This window comes from Pelobates fuscus, chromosome 1, assembly GCF_036172605.1.
Source record: "Pelobates fuscus isolate aPelFus1 chromosome 1, aPelFus1.pri, whole genome shotgun sequence".
NCBI lineage: Eukaryota > Metazoa > Chordata > Amphibia > Anura > Pelobatidae > Pelobates > Pelobates fuscus.
Window position 1 is genome coordinate 155,785,248 of NC_086317.1, and position 20,710 is coordinate 155,805,957.

General features: G+C 40.0%; 1 protein-coding gene across 1 annotated transcript in view; it reads right to left on the bottom strand.

The window, feature by feature from the left end:
• Positions 1 to 18,359, bottom strand: part of EIF2D (eukaryotic translation initiation factor 2D) — a 34,114-nt gene extending 15,755 nt beyond the window's left edge. Inside the window, exons 1-4 of the mRNA XM_063451069.1 lie at positions 18,178 to 18,359; positions 11,008 to 11,198; positions 9,655 to 9,738; positions 702 to 792 (exon numbers count right to left, since the gene is read on the bottom strand). Coding sequence (XP_063307139.1) covers positions 702 to 792; positions 9,655 to 9,738; positions 11,008 to 11,198; positions 18,178 to 18,233 — 422 coding nt within the window. The 5' untranslated portion in view covers positions 18,234 to 18,359. The remainder of the gene's footprint in view (positions 1 to 701; positions 793 to 9,654; positions 9,739 to 11,007; positions 11,199 to 18,177) is intronic.
• Between the last annotated feature and the right edge of the window lie 2,351 nt (positions 18,360 to 20,710).

Sequence of the window (20,710 nt, forward strand, 5' to 3'; positions counted from 1 at the left end):
CTCATAGGAAAGCATTTACAATGCTTTCCTATGGACGCTTGCGTGCTCTCACTGTGATTTTCACAGTGAGAATCACGCAAGCGCCTCTAGCGGCTGTCAGTGAGACAGCCAGTAGAGGATTTGGAGGCTGGATTAATCCTATTATAAACATAGCAGTTTCTCTGAAACTGCTATGTTTATAAAAAAAAAAGGGTTAATCCTAGAGGGACCTGGCACCCAGACCACTTCATTAAGCTGAAGTGGTCTGGGTGCCTAGAGTGGTCCTTTAAAGGACAAAAGGTTGAGTTAACCATACTTGGACATTACATGACTAATGTAAAGTTATATAGATGTACATAACTTGTGTAAATGCTTTATGAGTGAATAGTGTGTCCGCATTTTCATTTTACAAAAAGTGCAGATTTCAATAGAAATAGGCACTTTAATAAATTGAACTTGTTACATCCCCTCGCTGTCAATGAGTCCTGGTATTTCCGGTTTGTTTAGCTCAGTGAGACATCTTTATAATATATTCTGTCTATAGAGTTCTTTTTTTGTCATAAGATGGGCAGTGCTACTTCAAACACATTAAAATGCTCTCTTTTAGAGAGCAAGGAAATCCGCTTAGAGTGATAGCTGATGAGAGAGACTATCAGCGGTTAAAGTGTTAAATATGAATTTTATTAATGAGGTAATGAAGGTTTTGCTGTGGAGGAATCTACCTGTTTCCAAACACTGTGACAGCACAAAGAGTTCCCCGTTTTACTTCAGGTAGACCACTAGAGGGCACCACAACTCCAGGTAACATCAGATCTGCAAAAGACAAGCATCACATGACAGGAAGTAACTTTATTTATAATGCATGGACGGAACATATGCCCTTTGTATGTCATTTTCAAAACATACAGTTTATTTTTTAGGCAGAAACAGGTTAATTAACATTGGTTTTATGCACCATGCTAACGAAGTTAAATAAAAAATGTGCATTTGACTTTCAGTTAGCATGCCTTTACAATAAGCTCAAATAATTTGATCACAGAGATTTTATATTCACCTCTATAACGCCTCCCACTACCGTCCTATTCCCCATCCCTTTAGCTACATTTACCTCTTACCCCACTCATTAGCACAACATTGGACTAGACTACCAAGAGCTTAAAGAAGAGCCTTGGTGGGTTTTAGTTGAAGGGCAGTGAGGATGGGTTAGGCATTGATGGGGGTGATTTACAAGCTAATTAAACATAAATGCTGTTGCATTTTTAGGTTTGATAAAATGGAGAGATGTGTCAAAATACAATGATCTGAAAATCTGTGCAAAGTTCTAAAACTGGCAACTGGCAACTGGCAACTATGGAAAGCTAATTACTCCACTTTCACAACTTTGTCACTTTTTTTTTAAGATCACAACACATTGATAAATGTCCCTAATTTCACCCAACAGTACTGAAGGTACCGAAATGCACAATACAAAACAAAAACAAAAACAACTACTTGCATTAACAGCAAACTGAGAAAACTATTTCACCATTATGAAGGCAGCACCCTAGCCATTTTTTTTAAATTCAAAAGCATTTTGGGGAGAGGGGCCTGACTGACACGATGACTGATCCCACTTTCTAAAAGTTTTGACAGCCAAGGTGACACTTAAAGGAACACTATAGTCACCTAAATTACTTTAGCTAAATAAAGCAGTTTTATTGTATGGATCATTCCCTGCAATTTCACTGCTCAATTTACTGTCATTTAGGAGTTAAATCACTTTGTTTCCGTTTATGCAGCCCTAGCCACACCTCCCCTGGCTATGATTGACAGAGCCTGCATGAAAAAAAAAACTGGTTTCACTTTCAAACAGATGTAATTTACCTTAAATAATTGTATCTCAATCTCTAAATTAAACTGTAATCACATACAGGAGGCTCTTGCAGGGTCTAGCAAGCTATTAACATAGCAGGGGATAAGAAAATCTTAATTAACCCCTTAAGGACCAAACTTCTGGAATAAAAAGGAATTATGACATGCCACACATGTCATGTGTCCTTAAGGGGTTAAACAGAACTTGCAATAAAGAAAGCCTTAATAGGGCTCTCTTTACAGGAAGTGTTTATGGAAGGCTGTGCAAGTCACATGCAGGGAGGTGTGACTAGGGTTCATAAACAAAGGGATTTAACTCCTAAATGGCAGAGGATTGAGCAGTGAGGCTGCAGGGGCATGTTCTCTACACCAAAACTGCTGCATTAAGCTAAAGGTGTTCAGGTGACTATAGAGTCCCTTTAACACCACCATCTAGCCCCCTTGGGCCCCTCATGCCTCCATAAATATAGTAAAAATCTTACTGTATTCAAGCCTGAAGCGGTAAATTTGCATGCTGTTAGAACAAACAAGCAGTCTGCTGACATGTGGTAGCCTGATCCAATCACAGTGCTTCCCCATAGGATTGGCTGAGACTGACAAAGAGGCAGATCAGGGGCAGAGCCAGCACAATTCAAACACAGCCCTGGCCAATCAGCATCTCCTCATAGAGATGAATTGAATCAATGAATCGCTATTAGGAAAGTTTAGTGTCTGCATGCAGAGGGAGGAGATACTGAATCACAGGATGCTGTGCACAGTGCTGCCCTGTGCTATGCTGACAGCAGATCTGAGTGGATGGAGGCATATTATGCATCCATCAACGCCGAAGTCCCTCTGGTTCACTCTGAGTGACTGCAACTGGAGGTGTTCCTAGCTTTCAATGTAAACACTGTATTTTCTCAGAAAATACAGTGTTTACATGAGAAAGGCTGCAGGGAGCTATAGTTCTCACCTGAACAACCTCATTAAGCTGAAGTTATTCAGGTGACTATAGTGTCCCTTTAAGTCTTTCCACGTCTGCAGGGGTTAAAAGCAATATTTTTCTCCCCTGACTGCAATCTCTAGCAGTTGACTCCCTTTTCTTTCTCAAGCAGTAACCTTGAATAATTTAGATAAGATGTGCTAGACATGCGCAGTAGACTTACAGCAATACGTAATAGGAATACTGTTTGCACTGAAAATGCTATGATTGGTTGATCTTGCTTTTTGTTGTACACATTACTAAGAAAACAGTTTTTCATATATACGATGTACCAGCATTAAAAAAAGGCTTCTTCTTTCTTGAACTTTATCTGACAGGCGTGAGCATTGATTGTTCATTGCAGTGAACATATATAGAGACAAGGGAAAGCAGAATGGGTTACTCCATGGCAGCGTAAAGGGTTACAGACCCTGTAAAATTTTGCAGCCTAACAAGTAGAGACTGGGTGAGAGTTTAACAGATAAGGGAAGGGAGATCCACAGGAACAGTGCAACCCTAGAGAAGTCTAGAAGGCAAGCATCAGAGGTGGGAGTACGAACAGAGGATAGACGCAGGTCTTCGGCAGAGCGTAGGGGCCTTGACGGGGCATACTTGTGTATTAGATAGGATACATAAGTGGGAGAAGCATTATGTAGAGATTTGAAAGAAAGAACAAGAATTTTATATTGAGCCCTATATCTTACGGGAAGCCAATGCAGGGACTGACAGAGGGGCGAGGCGTGGGAGGTGCGTGCGGACAGGAAGATGAGCCTCGCCGCCACATTCATTTTAGACTGCAATGGGGCAAGTTGGAAACACGTAAGCTTACTAAGAAGGGGATTGCAGTAGTCAAGACGAGAGAAGACAGTGGCATGCACCAGCCCTTTAGCAGCATCTGGCATTAAGTAGGGGCGGATGCGCGCAATGTTTTTGAAATGGAAGCGGCAGGATTTGTTGATCCGCTGGACATGAAGTGTGAAGGATAGGTCGGAGTCAAAGAGAACACCTAGGCAGTGAGTCTGCGTGGTGGAGCGGATGGTAGCACCATTAACGTGGAGGGAGACAGACACAGGAGTAGCAACACTTGAGGGAGGAAAGACCAGAAGTTCTGTTTTGGACAAGTTGAGTTTAAGGAAGTGGGCAGCCATCCAGTTAGTAATAGCAGAGAGACAGTCAGAGACAATAGTCAAGAGGGGTTGGGAGAGATCAGGGGAGGGGAGATAGATTTGCGTCATCTGTATAGAAGTGATATTGGAAGCCAAAGGAGCTGATGAGTTTACCAAGGGAGGCAGCATAGATTGTGAACAGTAGGGGACCAAGGACTGAACATTGGGGGACACCAACAGAGAGAACTTGGGAGGAAGAGGCAGAGCCAGAGAAAGAGACACTAAAAGAGCACTGGGTGAGGTTGGAGGAGCACCAGGAGAGAGCAATATCTCGTAGACCGAGATTATGGAGGATGAGAAAAAGCTGTTGATGATCAACAGTATCAAAAGCAGCGGAAAGGTCAAGGTGAATTAGGATAGAGTAGTGACCATGAGATTTTGCAGTGAGTAGATCGTTTGATACTGTGGTCAGAGCAGTTTCCACAGAGTGCTGAGCGCGGAAACCAGACTGAAGTGGGTCGAGCAAAGAATTGGACTCGAGGAAGTCTGTCAATCTCACATACACAAGTCTTTCAAGGATCTTGGACGCAAAAGGCAGTAGCAAAATAGTGCAGTAGTTGGGCGGGGAGTTAGGGTCAAGGTTGTTTTTTTTTTGTTTTTTTTTAGAATCGAGGTTACAGTTGTAGATGAGAGGGAGAGATTGAGAATTTTAGTGAGAGGTAGAGAAAGAGAAGAAGACAGAGTACGGATGAGATGTGAGTGAATAGGATCAAGGGAGCAGGTGGGGGGCGGGAGGACCATAGCAGATGAGAAACCTCTTCTACTGTAGCGGGTGCAAATGAGCATAGAAAAGCAGAGGGAGTGAGTTTGGGGCAAGTATTGTAAGGGGAAGGAGAGAGATTAGAGATCTCTTACCTGATTGTAGAGATCTTGTCAGTGAAGTGAGTTGCAAAGTTTGTGGCGGTTAAGTTGGTAGGAGGAGGAATAAGAGCAACATGGCGAAGAATAGAGTTAAAAGTGTGAAATAGTTGTTTGGGTTCGCAGGAGAGTGTGGTTATGAGGATATTGGAGTAATTTACCTTTGCAGAGGAAAAAGCCAAGCTGTAAGAGTGCAGCATAAATGTATAGTGGAGAAAGTCAGATGCGGAGAGAGAGACTTTCTCCAGCAGCGTTCAGCAGTTCTGGAGCATTTTTGGAGGTATATAGCCAGCTTGGTGTGCCAAGGTTGTAGTTGGGGGTGCTTGCTGCGTTAAGTGTAATAGGTGCCATGATGTCTAGTTGAAAGGAGAGGGTGGATTTGTACAAGGAGATTACAGAGCTAGGGCAGGTGAGGTTTGAGATAGGTAAAAGGAGAGTTTGGAGAAGAGCTTTAGGTCCAGACATTGGAATTTTCTGTGATATTCATGTCCTGAGGTTGGTGTCAGTTGGGTCTTGGGTGTACTGATGTCAAAAGTCAGCAGATGGTGGTCAGATAGAGGAAAAGGAATATTGGAGAGGTTAGAGGCGGTACAGAGGTTAGTGAAGGCGAGATCAAGAGTGTTTCCCGCTGTATGGATAACAGAAAATCAAGAAAAAAGTATAGACTAGCCTGGTCAGGGTTATAAATATACTCAAAATCCAGAAACAAGTAAAGGTCAATACCAAAATTACAGACAAGGTTAGAGGAACGCACTAGATGGGTACTGCAAACAGAAACTACAATGGGACACTGCAAATGGGGCTAGGGAACTTTAAATAGTGTAGTGTTTAAACTGATTGGTCCACGTCACTCTTGCGACCACAAAATGTATGGAAACATGTCGTTGGAGTGACGTAAGTGGGACCAGAAATGACACGGTGCGCCTTTTCATTATTTAAGGGTGCACCTTGATCGCGAGCAGCATCCTTTACATTGCTAAGAGGCTGGCCACTTACACAGTTCACCCAATTGACACACACAGAGAAGGCTGGAATAACGCGCTGATCGGGTGTGTTGCGTTTTAATTAGACAGCTCGGACTCTATTGGACCTCGAGAGGAAAACAGCGATGACAGATGACTTCTGATGACAGAAGTGTGAAAACCAGCTAGGGGAGCTTTACTCGCCATTGGATTCCAGGTGGATTTATACTTATTTTACAGGTTTATAAGAATATCTCAGATAAAATAGAAAGGTGAACAGCGCTAAAGATCAGAAATTGTACATACGTTTAGTAGAAATACTGGCCAGCGGAGTAACTTAAAAAAAAAAGGAAAAACAAAGATACAAATAATGGTACAGTATGTATGAACGATATAATTCCACAAGAACGAAGGTGTTCTATTCACACTCACACTATGAGGAGCTATATCAGCTCGGTGTTAAGAGCTTGGACGGAATAATCCCCGTCTATGGATTTCTTGAGGTTCCAGATCGTTGGTGAGTTTATAGGTGTAAGTATTCGTTATATGAAAAACAAGAGTAAAATACGCCACATGGTATAGTACGTAAATATAAAATATTGTAGTAAGAGTAGATGATCCTACTTACATATACTAGAGCAACGACCTGCTCTAGTTTGGAGAATTTCAGGTGGAATAATCCCCACCTAGGGATATAGTGGACCCAGGTATGGCAGCAAAGCAGTATTAAATAGGAAGGAGGACAAAAAAAAAAATGACTGGATGGTTTAAACATTATATATACTTTAATACAATAAGTAAAAAGTGAATAATACACTATAAAACCAGTCCTGTATAAAAGTCCAAAATTCTTTGGACTTTTGGACTTTTATACAGGACTGGTTTTATAGTGTATTATTCACTTTTTACTTATTGTATTAAAGTATATATAATTTTTAAACCATCCAGTCATTTTTTTTTTGTCCTCCTTCCTATTTAATAATGCTTTGCTGATATACCTGGGTCCACTATATCCCTAGGTGGGGATTATTCCACCTGAAATTCTCCAAACTAGAGCAGGTCGTTGCTCTAGTATATGTAAGTAGGATCATCTACTCTTACTACAATATTTTATATTTACGTACTATACCATGTGGCGTATTTTACTCTTGTTTTTCATATAACGAATACTTACACCTATAAACTCACCAACGATCTGGAACCTCAAGAAATCCATAGACGGGGATTATTCCGTCCAAGCTCTTAACACCGAGCTGATATAGCTCCTCAAAGTGTGAGTGTGAATAGAACACCTTCGTTCTTGTGGAATTATATCGTTCATACATACTGTACCATTATTTGTATCTTTGTTTTTCCTTTTTTTTAAGTTACTCCGCTGGCCAGTATTTCTACTAAACGTATGTACAATTTCTGATCTTTAGCGCTGTTCACCTTTCTATTTTATCTGTCCATTTATCACAAGGTAGAGGGAACACCTTGTTGGTGAACTGCTGCTCACCCTTGAGAAGAGAGCGCTTATTACCCTTTTGTATAAGAATATCTCGCATTCGTACATGTACCTGCAAACCAAAACGAAAAATTAAATAAAAAAAAATAAAAAAAAGCAACAGTATCTTAACCTGCTAACTCCACTGCGGCCAATAACCCTATGAGTCAAGTTCAGAATATGAATGTTTAGGTGTCTAAGGACCAAAGACGGCTTCTAACAAACTGGTCCTTAACAACACTAACCTGACATGGAGTGTCCTAATTCGCTATTGACTGCGGGGCTGCAGGGGTCTACCAATAGTAAATAAATAATCAGTACTAAATTGTAACTGTGTAGTGTAGAGTGGCACTGCTCCTTAAAGGGGTAATAGTGGATCTGCCTATTTCACATAGCAGAACCGTATCCAATACAGCTTACAAATAGATGTGCTTGTGTTAAGTGGTTTTCACAGTTTTTAAAGATGAACTGAGACTGCCTCTCTTTTTATACAATAAAATCGCCAACTAAAAGATATCCGATGGTTGTGTTAAAAGTTTTTTTATTTAAAATTAATTGAATTTACATTTTTTAATTGACATAGTTTACTGGCCTCGGTTGCGCAAAGTATGTAAATTTGTTAACTCTTAAAGTGCCTTATACACGCTTGACACATTGAAAGATAACTAATTTACATTCACTGCAAGTAGCAAATCCCCCGAAATAAGGAAGGGCAGTGGAGGCAAAGTAATAGCTTTTACTTGAGTGAAGGAACAAGGAACTGTCAAGAACCCTACAAACTGTTGCAGAAGTACTTCCTTTTGTTTCCCAATACCCTGTTCGGTATTCAGACTGTGCGAATACATTCCCCGACCAGTTATAATTATTTATTCGTGTATACGAACGACGGACCACCCAGCCCCTGGTGTGTGCCGCCACTTAATCCCGGTCACCTTTGAAAGTACCGTGCCGCTAATTGACCGCCGAGAAGCTGCGGTCTACGGTTAACCACAAGCATAATGGACTCTCTCTGGGTGGCCTCGTTCGTGTAATAATTCACCGAACTGAACTCACGAAAGATTCCGGAACGAGGCCCACCCGCATCCTGGCGTGTGTTCCCAATTAGAACGTTGAAGCTGCGGTTAACCGCAAGTTAAGTACCCCATTTCATGGCGGTCGCCGTTCGGTAAGACAACCAGCCTGTGAGCGGGATTCGCGTAATTGTTCAACCGTTACTCGTTCCAGGGGTATTAGGTCCATGTCTCGCTGTTCATCTATCAACCTAAAAACATGGCCGCCATCTCGTGTTCGGGACAAAAGACACAAATGGACTTTATATCAAGGAACCTAGCCATATCATTCGTGAGTTCTGAGCGCTATTCGCCCATCTGCTGCACTCAGAACTGGGCTACATAATGAACGGTGGAATGGGAAATTTGTCTGTTAAAGTATTAATGTTATGTAATTTTATACAGTTTTATGTGTTGTAATAAAACGTGGGATTTTGGGCACTTGGAGATAATAACATTGTCCCAACTGTTGGACTCATTATCTCCAAGCTGGGCGGTAACAATTTCAAATGATACATTGTATTACTATTGGTCAACTGCTCATATTGTCACTGTATCCCATCAGGTCCCTGGACCTGGGGTTTTGCATAAATAGTGATGCCTGTGTGCCATTAAAGCCAGTTCGTTTTACCCTCAACTCGCAGCCTCGACTCGTGTTGTAGGGAACCGGGAATCCTAGCTTTACTATAGCTAGTGGGATATTCTACACTTACAGGTTTCTACCGTTCGAAGCAGCGTTCGACTCTCCAACTTTGGGAACCAGGACATCTAAGCGATCCAACCTCCTGCTAGACCGGAGGCAATCGTAACATGTAATTTCTAGAGAAGTGACAGTTCCGCTTTAAATCCCTTATAAAAATCTTTTCAACCTGCAACAGTAATTATGACAGAGAGCACATTATTTAAAGCTATTGTGTAAACAATTCTAATTGTACTCTGCCGGGTTGCAAGATTTCTTTACAAAAAACATCTACTATATTATTGTCATGTTACAGGAATGCTTGGAACGTAGAAGAACATTTTCCAGATCCTTACAGGGTTATTCACTAACATTAGAATCGTCAGGAATTCACAGTAAATTTTACATTTAAGGATAAAGTAGCCAAACTGGAAAAGTCAGCTATGCTTCCAGATCAGCTACTTTGGTCTTAAATTTGTTCTCACTTTAGCGAACAACTCAGATAAAATTTTGGTGCCAGTTAAGAAGATCTGTTCAGAGTTTTGTCTTAATTCTGAAATCAGAATCTGCTAACGTGTTGCATCTTTCTTTAGCATCTCAAGCAATAGAATAGCTTTCTGGATAACGTAGCCTTAAACACAGTAAATATCCAGTGTTTCTTACCTGCACCTCCAGCTAACTTCTCTAGTACAGGCATCCAGGTGGTGAAAGCCGGGAGTAGATCAGGATAGCGCCATAAAGTATAGACTGCGTGGATTAAAAAAAAACATAAAGCTGGTTACAACCATGGTCATAGTAACATCAGAAATATGTGAAAATCTTAACACTAATAGTTTATAATTCGTATTAACCCCATAAGGATAATTTAACTTGGGCATTTTAGGCACCATAATTACTACATGCCAATGTAGTGCTTATAATGCAACTGCCATCCCCAGTGTGACTGTCAGAGTGATAGCCCCTATAGGCATTTAAACCCTACATTGCAGGTTTAAACCGACAGTGACATGGCACCCAGACTACTTCAATGAGATGCAGTGATCTGGGTGCCTATTGTATCCCTTTAATGAAAGGACATATATAATATGGTCACAAGTAAAAGAGACCCCTTCCTCCTCACCCCCCAAAAAAGAACACATACAACAAGGAGCATCACAAGTTAAAGCACAATAATTTTACAAACGTATGTATAATGGTACATAAGCTGTGAGATTTATATTGATTTCCTCCATATTTTAAAGTGTGCATCACACTAGAGTTGCCAGATCCACTGTGTTTGGACATTTACATTTTTCTACAAAATATATTTAAAAAAAAAAAAAAGCTATGTCTAGCCTGTTCATGGAGATCCAGTGCAGCTGTTTACAGAACCTCATTTACTAGGTGGATAACAGCCCCCAACCTTTATTTTAGGTACTGCACGTGCGCGAGCAGCCTCATTTATTCTAAAAGAGAAAACCCTGCACAAGGTGTTTGTTGGAAAAGTACAGGTGACAAGGTATCAGTCACGGCCTATGACTCCCTCTGCTACAAGAAATTCAGGGCTTGAGCAAAGATTCCTGTTTGTAAACAAGAACTATTTATCTTTTAACATGTAAAATGGTCAGTCCATTTAAAGGAATAGATTTGGACATTTAGATCTAGGTTCCCCCCCCCCCCCTATATTTCCCAGTAATTTACAAGCTTCTGTGTATACATTTTCTGTATAAGTAACTATAATGTTAAGAAACTATGAAAACAGACAGCGTAGACACCATAAAGATTAAGGTATTTATTTAGAATATTGAAAACACAATTGCACAGTTTAGGCTAAATAGCTTAGTAGGAGAATATAAAAAAAAATATATATATATATATATATATATATATATATATATATATATATATATAAGCAATTAGTTAATTGAATTTGGTAATTTGTATGGTTTATAAATCCTTATGTGCCAGTGTAGATCTTCTAACAGACTTTTTTTTTTTTAAATCACAATTACTTTTATGGGGATTCCTAAATCTAACCTGATGGGTAGAGATTTCGATCCAGCTCAAACATGATGGGGTTATGGTTCTGGACATACACCGTAACAGCATCTCCTTTGTGGGTATAGATCTTAACAACATTCAATTCTTCTTTTGATGGCATCAGCTCCGCAAGGTTTTCAGTGGTAAGTGAAGGAAATGATGAATTAATATCAGCTCGGAGCTTCCTCCTATATAGAATATGAGAATACAGAAACCATGCCTTCTATTTTATTGTCAAGTTGAACATTTGTTTAAAAAGTATTTTCATTTGTTCAAATAATCTTTAATTTTTTGGCAATATAATGAACAATAATGATGACACATAAAAATGTTACAATGTTATTTAAACAAATATAAAACGGTAATCCCCCCACCTGTCTCACTAGCATCAAAGAGGACCCAGTGGCCAAAGACAGTTATATTTAAATGTTAAATGATGTTCAGGTGATAGTAAACTATACTTCCCATGTTGCTTTTCTACCCTTATTTGTAGTTATTGTTATGACTTGTGGATGCTGCATCTCCCAACGGCACAATCAGCACCAGAACAACTCCCCATTGCATATACTGCACTTTAATAACTCCACACTGCCAGTGTTTATACATTTGCTTTTTTTCTCACATGGAACTGGCATGGTTGTTTGTGTATTTGTGCAATGTAATTCACTGCACAAAAATGGACATTGACGTTGTTGTTTATTCTCCCATTGACCTTTAACTTGCGGCTAAGGGCATCCAAACCACTTCATCTCAATGAAGTGATCTAGGTGCAGTGGCACTGTCCTTTTAACTCTGGACAGCGATATTTCGATTGAAGGGCTAAACACATCGCTAGAGGCTGTTTCCCTCACAACCTCTAGAATCGCTTGAGCTGCAACGACCGAGTTTCACTAAGTTATGTGATGGTCGATGCTCATGAGGACGTCGAACGTCAGCAAATGCAGCTCATAGGGAAGCAGTATTTAGAAAATTGGTCAGACTAGATGGGCCGAATGGTTCTTACCTGCCGTCACATTCTATGTTTCTATGAAGCAGTGGATTCATTATAAGTAGCATTTAATTTGATGTGCGCGTGGTGCATGCACATTTAAGAAACTCTCTAGACTGCACAGGAAAAAAAGCAAGTGGTGCCTCCAGGAAGACATAGCAGGAGCCTGAGTGGACAGCAGCACTAAGTGAGTCATGGCGCTGGAAAAAAAACAACCTTTTTTTCCCACAATTTTCTTAAATGACAAAAGGTGAGCCCTGAATCTAACTAGTGATACTATAACATTAGGAATAAATGTTTGTATTCCTAACGCCATATTTTTCCTTTATGTTATATAGGAAATTGCTTCAAATTTTATATGTAAGCAGGGATGTGGAATTATCGCCTGACGCATGAGACATGCACGTTCTGGATGCCGGGCGAGCAGTTTTTCTTTTCTTTTAGCCTTGCTGTGGGCAAGCATATGTGCTGCCATGGAGGTATTTGGAATCTATAGCTGGCTTGGACTGCTGTGCGCTGCTAGGCATGAGAAGGTGCGAGGAGCCATTCCTCACGATGCACTGAGCTTATGGTTGACGGAATACAGCATGATGTCATATCCTGGCGGTTGGCAATCTGTGCATGGAAGAAAGGGGGGGCAAACTACAGACAGGCTGATGGACCATGAATATATATATATATATATATATACACACACACACACACACACACACGAACAGTGGAATATCTGCTAAACTAACAGAAAGCAAAACAACATAGCGTATAACTGTGTGGATAAAGTGCCAAATAGTACAACCCCAAATGGTCACTCACAATTTCAATGAAGGAAAAATACTTTGTATGTAATTCCCCTCAAAGGGTTAAGTCTTCTAGATGTCTTCAGATCATCATGGGTTAGATGGAGATCATATACTCAAAAGATATATAAAATTGTAGTGCAAGTAGATTGAATAATAAACAAATGTATTGATTTACATATAGATTAAAATTAGTCGATGGAATGAATCAAAGTCACCATCAGGCATCCTACGCGTTTCGTCCGTGCTAGGGACTTTACAATATCAGACTACAATCAAAAAAGTAAGAACAAGGGGGCGGGGCCGGGTCGCCGAGCAGAGCGGTCGCAGGAAAGCTCCGCTCCTGCAAACAACGACCCCATAATGCCTAAAAAAAACATGATTTTTATCACCAACCTCAATTATAACGGCGACCCTCGATGAATATGGGCTACTGGAACCGGGGAGAGGCTTGCTCATTGAGTTTTAGTCCCCCGGTGGGGAGATCTCCGCAGCATCAAACGGGACCTTTTCCTGGCGGTGAGTGAAGTGGACGGCCGCCGCTCCACTATCCCGCCTACTGGAGCCAGACAGACAAACTACATCTGAGTTGCCCCGCCCCCCCCCCCTGGTCTAGCTCCCTCTGCACAGCAACCCCACAAGTGAACGCTTACCTAACCACTCCACGTGGCAAGACACAGGCAAGCAGCGGCGGAGACCCGGCAGGACCCAAACTGCTTGCCACGCTGATAGACCGCCACAAGCCTGCCTCAGCCAGCGTCCACCAACCTCGCAGCAGAGCAAAGTACTCACCCCACACCCACCTTGCAACACGACGGCTCTTAAGAGGGCTCAACAAAGCCGCCCAGCGGTTCCAGCACGGTCTCTCACTCAGACCCACAGCGGCACCACGGAGGTCACTCAGGAGAGTGCACACAAGGGCACAGCTGCAGCTGGAGAAGCTGAAAAGAACCCCCAAAAAACGAACAAAGCACCAACTTACCTACCCGCAATCAATGGCGCCGCCATGCAGTTTGACTGCGCTGTACCCCAGGCCGGCATGGGCAGACCGGGGCTAGGACTGAGCTGTGAGTAAAGCCTCTGGCTGCTCGCTACCGAAACTTGCCTGTACACCTACACACATAAGCACAACTAGCATGGCTACACACACGTATATAGTCTGGCATGTGACACTGTAATAATATTGAGCATATCGTCTAACATTTCCTTCTTTCTTTAGCATCTGCTATGTAGGCATACACCCAAACAACCAGCCTGCTAACTAGACATGATGTGTAACCTCACAGCCTAACTGCAATATAGATTGCTCAGGTCTTATACTGCAAATCTTAGCTAGGCACAAACGATAAACATATATTTTACATTCACAACAATGTTATGCCTAATGTACCTACTATACACATGCCTCCTACTACTCATGTTTTACTGTTCATCCTCACTCTAAATATAAAACGGACGTGACTGTCACAAGAGGTCTATGTAGCAATGTAAGCACTTCCTTTTCTCTGAAAAGGCAGTGTTTACTATGCTAACACACACACACACACTATGATAAAGGCAGAGTCTACACTCTGTAATTCACAAAACATGGGATTTTTGCTAAATAAATCTAAATGGAAAAATTGAAGCAAAAATATAATTGTTCTGACTATAGCAGTGTTACAAAAAAATTCCAGATAAACTATTTTTGCTTCTATTATTCCCATTCAGATTTAATTTGTGAAAATGAGTTTAGCAAATAGCCCTGTCAATCTCCACAGCTCTAGGCAAGGGCCTTCAATCTTTCCAATTGTATATTATTTATGGCCAGGTCAAGTAGATTGTCCTGATGGACGAGTATGTTGGGCTACCAGTTTAGCCTCTTTAGACAAGTAGATAAAAAAAAAATCCACACCTCTGATAAGGAGTACATTTTAAACTAAAATTATAAAAACATTCATTGGTTTCCTTTCAACTTTTAACCAAGTAAATTATATCTGTTTGTATCTTTAAACTAGCAAGATTACATCTACACATTAACGGGTGTAGATGCATGCCCTGAATTAAATATTTGGAAATATAATTTCACTTCAAATGAATTTTGATAGAGTAAGACATTATATGATTCATTTCCATAATAACAGCCAATTGCTATCAGCAATTATGAAATTTGATTTATAGTACATTTCTCACTTTACTATTCAAAGTGTGTGGCACATCAAATCCACAAGCACTTGCTTATCTGGTTTGAGTCATTTAAGTAAATGTTTTCAAAATGATTCTGGCGTGTTGAATCAAGCCACATTTCAATGTCTTTAACAGAGCAATCCATACAACTCAACATGTATAACATCTCCCTGGGCACAGGAAGGGAGTTCACATGCTGTATAAACGTCCCATATCATTATGACAACTATGACCAATCCAGAATACTCTGTCGCCACAGTGTATGGAAGATATAAGTCTGTAGGTTTGTCAATGAACTCCAGCAATAAGCCATAGAATTGGGTGGAGGTATAATTGTATAATACAGCCCTAACTTAGTCATTCTTCTTTTGGTTTAGCAACATTATTTGGAAGCTTAAGTAAAGCGTGTGAGAAAACGTTAATATCAACCATTAATTAAAAATGTTTTGTAATTATATTAGTCAATATTAAACAATAGGTCGACAAAACATCTATATGGTTTGCAGCAATATGTAATGGACCAATCAGAGTGAACGAGAGAGTGTTTCATAGTTCATCCATTGTTTGTTGCAAGGGTGGCTCAACATGTAGGCATAGTGAGCCATATGCCTCAGGCAGCAGTAACAGGTGACATTGTAACTTTCCTTTTGGTGTATATCATGGCTTTCATTTTTATGTACATTTTTTGATTTAGGGATAATTATGTGTAAGTGTTTTCCACAGTTATGGAAAAAAGGAAACCTCCTATCTTCTAGAAAAATGAGTTCTAGCCAGCATGTAACTCACATATAAATCATTGGTTTGTGCAAATTAATCTCAGAAGATGACTTTTAGCATCTGTATGGACAGATCGGGTCAGTGTCATCTTCTTATACTGAAGTTGGTTCTAGGTCACATTTAACTCTGCTTAGCTCTGTGGCTAAAATTGCCTAGTTTAGTAGTTTAGACTAGTAGTAGTGACATTCATTATACTAATGACTGAGAATGTATTTAATTTATCTACCAAGCCAGGTTGTACTTTCAGAGGAAGATTGTGTTGTGTTATGTTATTGCTAAAAGTATTTCAATCTAGGAAAAATGTATTGTACTGTTTAATCCCTCAAGGATGCAACAAGTTTGTAACCAATGCTTTTTGGTGTCCATTCTACCATAGTTTTACCTGTGTAAGGGGTTACTCCAACCACCATGACCAATTCATTGATTTGACGTGGCCACGGCGGTAGTAGTCAGTATGTCCAGTGTTAAAGCAAAACAAATATTGCATGGACTTAATTATGGTTTTAAAGTTAAAGATTTGCCATGCAGAGATTACAACTTTATAGTAATTACAAAACCACTACACAAAAACATATATTTGTAGATCTGCAAGGCTTTTTAACTAAGAGCATTTTGACAATTTTTATATAACCAGATAACACAAAGCTTGGTCAACATATTTATTTTTGTAGGGGGGAGGGGGGGGGGGGATTTGGGGTAATTCACAGACCACACATGTCCAATTACTGCAAATACTCAATAGTTGTATTCGGCTACTTTTCTTGATTGCAATGATACCCCACACGTATACATTTGCCTATAATCCATCCACTAATCCTATCCCTAAAACATCCCCTAATCCCACTTTGGAGATATTCCCTCTGTTTACGGTAGTAGTGACATCAGAGGGTTTTCAGAGCTCACACAGTACCGAGGCCTCTGTGAGCACTTTGTACTGTCTAAATGTAGCATAAATGATCTGGGTGTAGTGGCCAGGTTGTTTTGGCTCTTCGATCTAAAATATTGCCATTTAGTAGACAGAAACATTTTAATTGGAAGGCTCAACAAACCTCTAGTGGCAGTCTTCCTGACAGCCACTAGAGATGCTTCCAGTGAAACAACAGATTTTGACTTTGTTATGTGATATTTCATGTCTGGCCCAATCCAGTGCTTCTCATAGAGAAGTACTGGGAACATACACTGCAGGTGCAACACTCAAATGCTTCTCATAAAGAAACATGGTGTGAAAGCCTCACAATGAAAGGCATTGCATTCTGCTTTGAAAGAGTGCTCAAAGTGAGTGCGGCAGAAAGCCCTCCTAACTATCTGATTGACAATCAAGAGGGTGTAACTAAGGACTTTTAAAAGGAACACTCCAAGCACTATAACTACTGAGGCACCCCCAATTGTAAGGAGTCAAACCATTTAATAGCAGTTTGACTTCTTACCTGCGGTCCAGCAGGCGCCGCTCCCCACCTCCTCTAGAATTATGCGAGAGCCATAAACTCCCACTGGGCTTGACTCAGCGAACAGAACTTTCGGCACTCTCTAAAAACAGTAGTCATACCTCAACCTTTCTAAAAATGGTTTTACTCCTTACAATAAGAGGGCACTAGTGCACTCCTGGCACCATAACCACTACAGAACACTGTAGCAGTTATGGTGCTTAGAGTGTCCCTTTAATTTAGCCACTCTGACTTTAGTTATATCCCAGGAGAGAAACATGAGCTCAAGAATCCTTCTCTCTTCCTTGCATATGAGTTTTGTGAAAAAGTCTAACTTAATGGTAACAATAGTGAAGAGCTGCAGTCTGAAAGAATAGTTCCTACTTATCCTGGGCAAGCCATGTGTTCTGGTACTGCCTTGACATTGTATCCCTCTCAATGCCCAGTGTCACTCACACCATGCATTAGTAGTATTTATTAATGCCATACATTTATGAAAACATGATTTGCCCGTTTAGATGATGCTTAGATGGGGCAATACATACATGTAAATATACTGCATCTTTATTATTCACAGTCTGTGTTTCAGATCAGTCCTTACATATATTGTGCCAGTGTCACCACGATAACAATAAGGCAATATTGCAATAAAAGAAATTGCACCAGCAAATAAGGAGGAGAACCACAATCTATTTACAGTGACTGCTGACCCACCTTAAAGTATGTATGGGGTTAAAAAAAAAAAAAAAAAAAAGAGGAGAGAGCGAGTGAGAGTTTGTGTGTATACATACACATTTTTTTTAATACAAAGATACACTATTTCAAACAGATCTAGTAAAGTCTATGGACATAGTTACACTATATACTAAAGTGCCATGTCGTTGTATAGTAAAGATAAGGAATCAACGTGTTTACATATTGCACATGTATGAGATCATAGCTCGGCAGTATCCCCTGTGGCTGGCTGTAAGCAGGGGAGCAATATTGTTATTGGGGTGGGATAGCGGCTGTGTACCTGTCCGAGCCTTTGATGGCTGTGTTGGATTTGGTTTTGAAGACCTTGGCAAACATGATGGAAGCCAGAAACACCAGCGATGGAGACGAAACACGATCCGAGAAGAGAGCCAGCTACCGGTGTCAGCATACAGCATGAATTATCCCCTGGAGGCCGCCATGTTGTGTCCGGCCAGCAATACAGTCTCTCTGGAAACAAGAACTAGTGCTCCATGTGCCTGCGATTTCAATTCGTTCTTCATACAGGCAGAGGGAAATGAAACATTTTCATTGTGCGCGGTGTTAAGAGCAACAAACATCCGAAAAACCGTATATAATCGTGGTTGCAAGCTTTACATAATATTTTATATTTATAATTCACTAAACATGAAACTGTAGCAAGTACAAAAATCAGGCTAAAATATCGATTTTGGTTTTGGTTTTTTGTAGATCATCTATTTTAGACTAAATGTTGCCATTGGTTTTAAATGCACTGCCGTCACTGTTAATTGAACAAACCGCAGAAGAAATGTATTTGCTAAACTCCAAACTGAAGTGAATTGAAACAAGAATGGCATAATTTGATAAACATCTGGGATATCCTCCATCTCTGGAGTAGTCAGAGCTTGGCTTTTTTTTTTTTAACCCCTTAAGGACCAAACTTCTGGAATAAAAGGAAATCATGACATGTCACACATGTCATGTGTCCTTAAGGGGTTAAACCTGAATTTTGCCATTTGGATTTAAATTGAAGTTTTGTGAAACTTCAACTTAAATATGTTGCACCCATTGGTAACAGTGACGCTGCACGGTAGGAGGTTCCAGTTAGAGTTGTTAGTAAAGTTAGGTTATATTTTGGAGTAGGGTAGAGGTTCTATTGCATTATAGAAAATTATAGTTAGGAGGATGTATGTGTTAGGATTTAGGGTGTTTACCTACCTTTAAGTTAACATAGATTGCAAGCCCTATAATAGCAGTTACATATAGTTACATTGCTGAAAAGAGACTTGCGTCCATCAAGTTTAGCCTTCCTCACATTTGTTTTTTGCTGTTGATCCAAAAGAAGGCAAAAAACCCAGTTTGAAGCACTTCCAATTTTGCAACAAACTAGGAAAGAAATTCCTTCTTGGCCCCAGAATAGCAATCAGATTTATCCTTTGATCACAAAGCTATTACCCTACATTGAAAATTTATATCCTTGAATATTCTGTTTTTGCAAGTATGCATCTAGTTGCTGTTTGAACATCTGTATGGACTCTGATTAAACCACTTCTTCAGGCAGAGACTTCCACATCCTTATTGTTCTTACAGTAAAAAAACCTTTTCTTTGCCTTAGACAAATTCTTCTTTCTTCCAGTCTAAACGCATGACCTGATGTCCTATGTAAAGTCCGGTTTGTGAATAGATTTCCACACAATGGTTTGTATTGGCCCCGAATATATTTGTATAATGTTATCATATCCCCTCTCAGGCGAAATTTTTCTAAACTAGAGAGGTTTATATTTGTTAACCTTTCTTCATAGCTGATATGTTCCATTCCTTTTATTAATTTTGTAGCCCGCCTCTGCACTTTTTCTAGTGACATAATATCCTTCTTTAGAACAGGTGCCCAAAATTGCACAGCATATTCAATATGTGGTCTTACCAGTGATTTATAAAGAGGCACAATGATATTCTCATCCCGAGAATGAATTCCCTTTTTCATGCATGACAATACCCTACTGGCCTTACCCACTGCTGATTGACATTGCACATTGTTGCATAGTTTGTTGTCTATAACAATTCCCAAGTCCTTATCGTGTGTTGTTATCCCTAATTCACTTCCATTAACGGTATATGTTGCTTGTGCATTCTTTACACCAAAGTTCATAATTTTGCATTTTTCAACATTAAAGTTCATCTGCCATTTGAGTGCCCAGTCCCTAAGTCTATCTAAATCCCTCTGCAGCAAAGTAATACATTGCTCACATTGTATTACTTTACAGAGTTTTTTTGTTTCATCTGCAAACACTGAAACATAACTTCCAATGCTTTTTTCAAGATCATTTATAAACATGTTAAATAGAAGGGGTCCCAGAACAGAACCCTAAGGGAAACCGCTTGCCACCTCTGCCCAGCTTAAAAATTTACCATTAATTACAACTCTTTGTACTCTATTTTTATGCCAATGTTCTACCCAAGAACAAGAATTTCCATTTAGACCGATTTCTTTGGGTTTGAACACTAATCTATTGTGTGGAACTGTATCAAATGCCTTGGCAAAATCCAAATAGATCACATCCACTGCAACACCCTGATCTATATGTCTACTTACTTCTTCGTAGAATGCAATCAAGTTAGTTTGACATGACCTGTGCTTCATAACACCATGCTGATTTTTGCTGATAACCATGTTCTTCTCAAGGAATTCTTGAATATTATCGCTTAATAACCTTTCAAATATTTTCCCAGCTACATAAGTTAAGCTCACAGGTCTATAATTTCCAGGCAAGGATTTTGAACCCCTTTTGAATATAGGAACCACATCTACCTTCCTCCAAAACACTGCCTGAAAG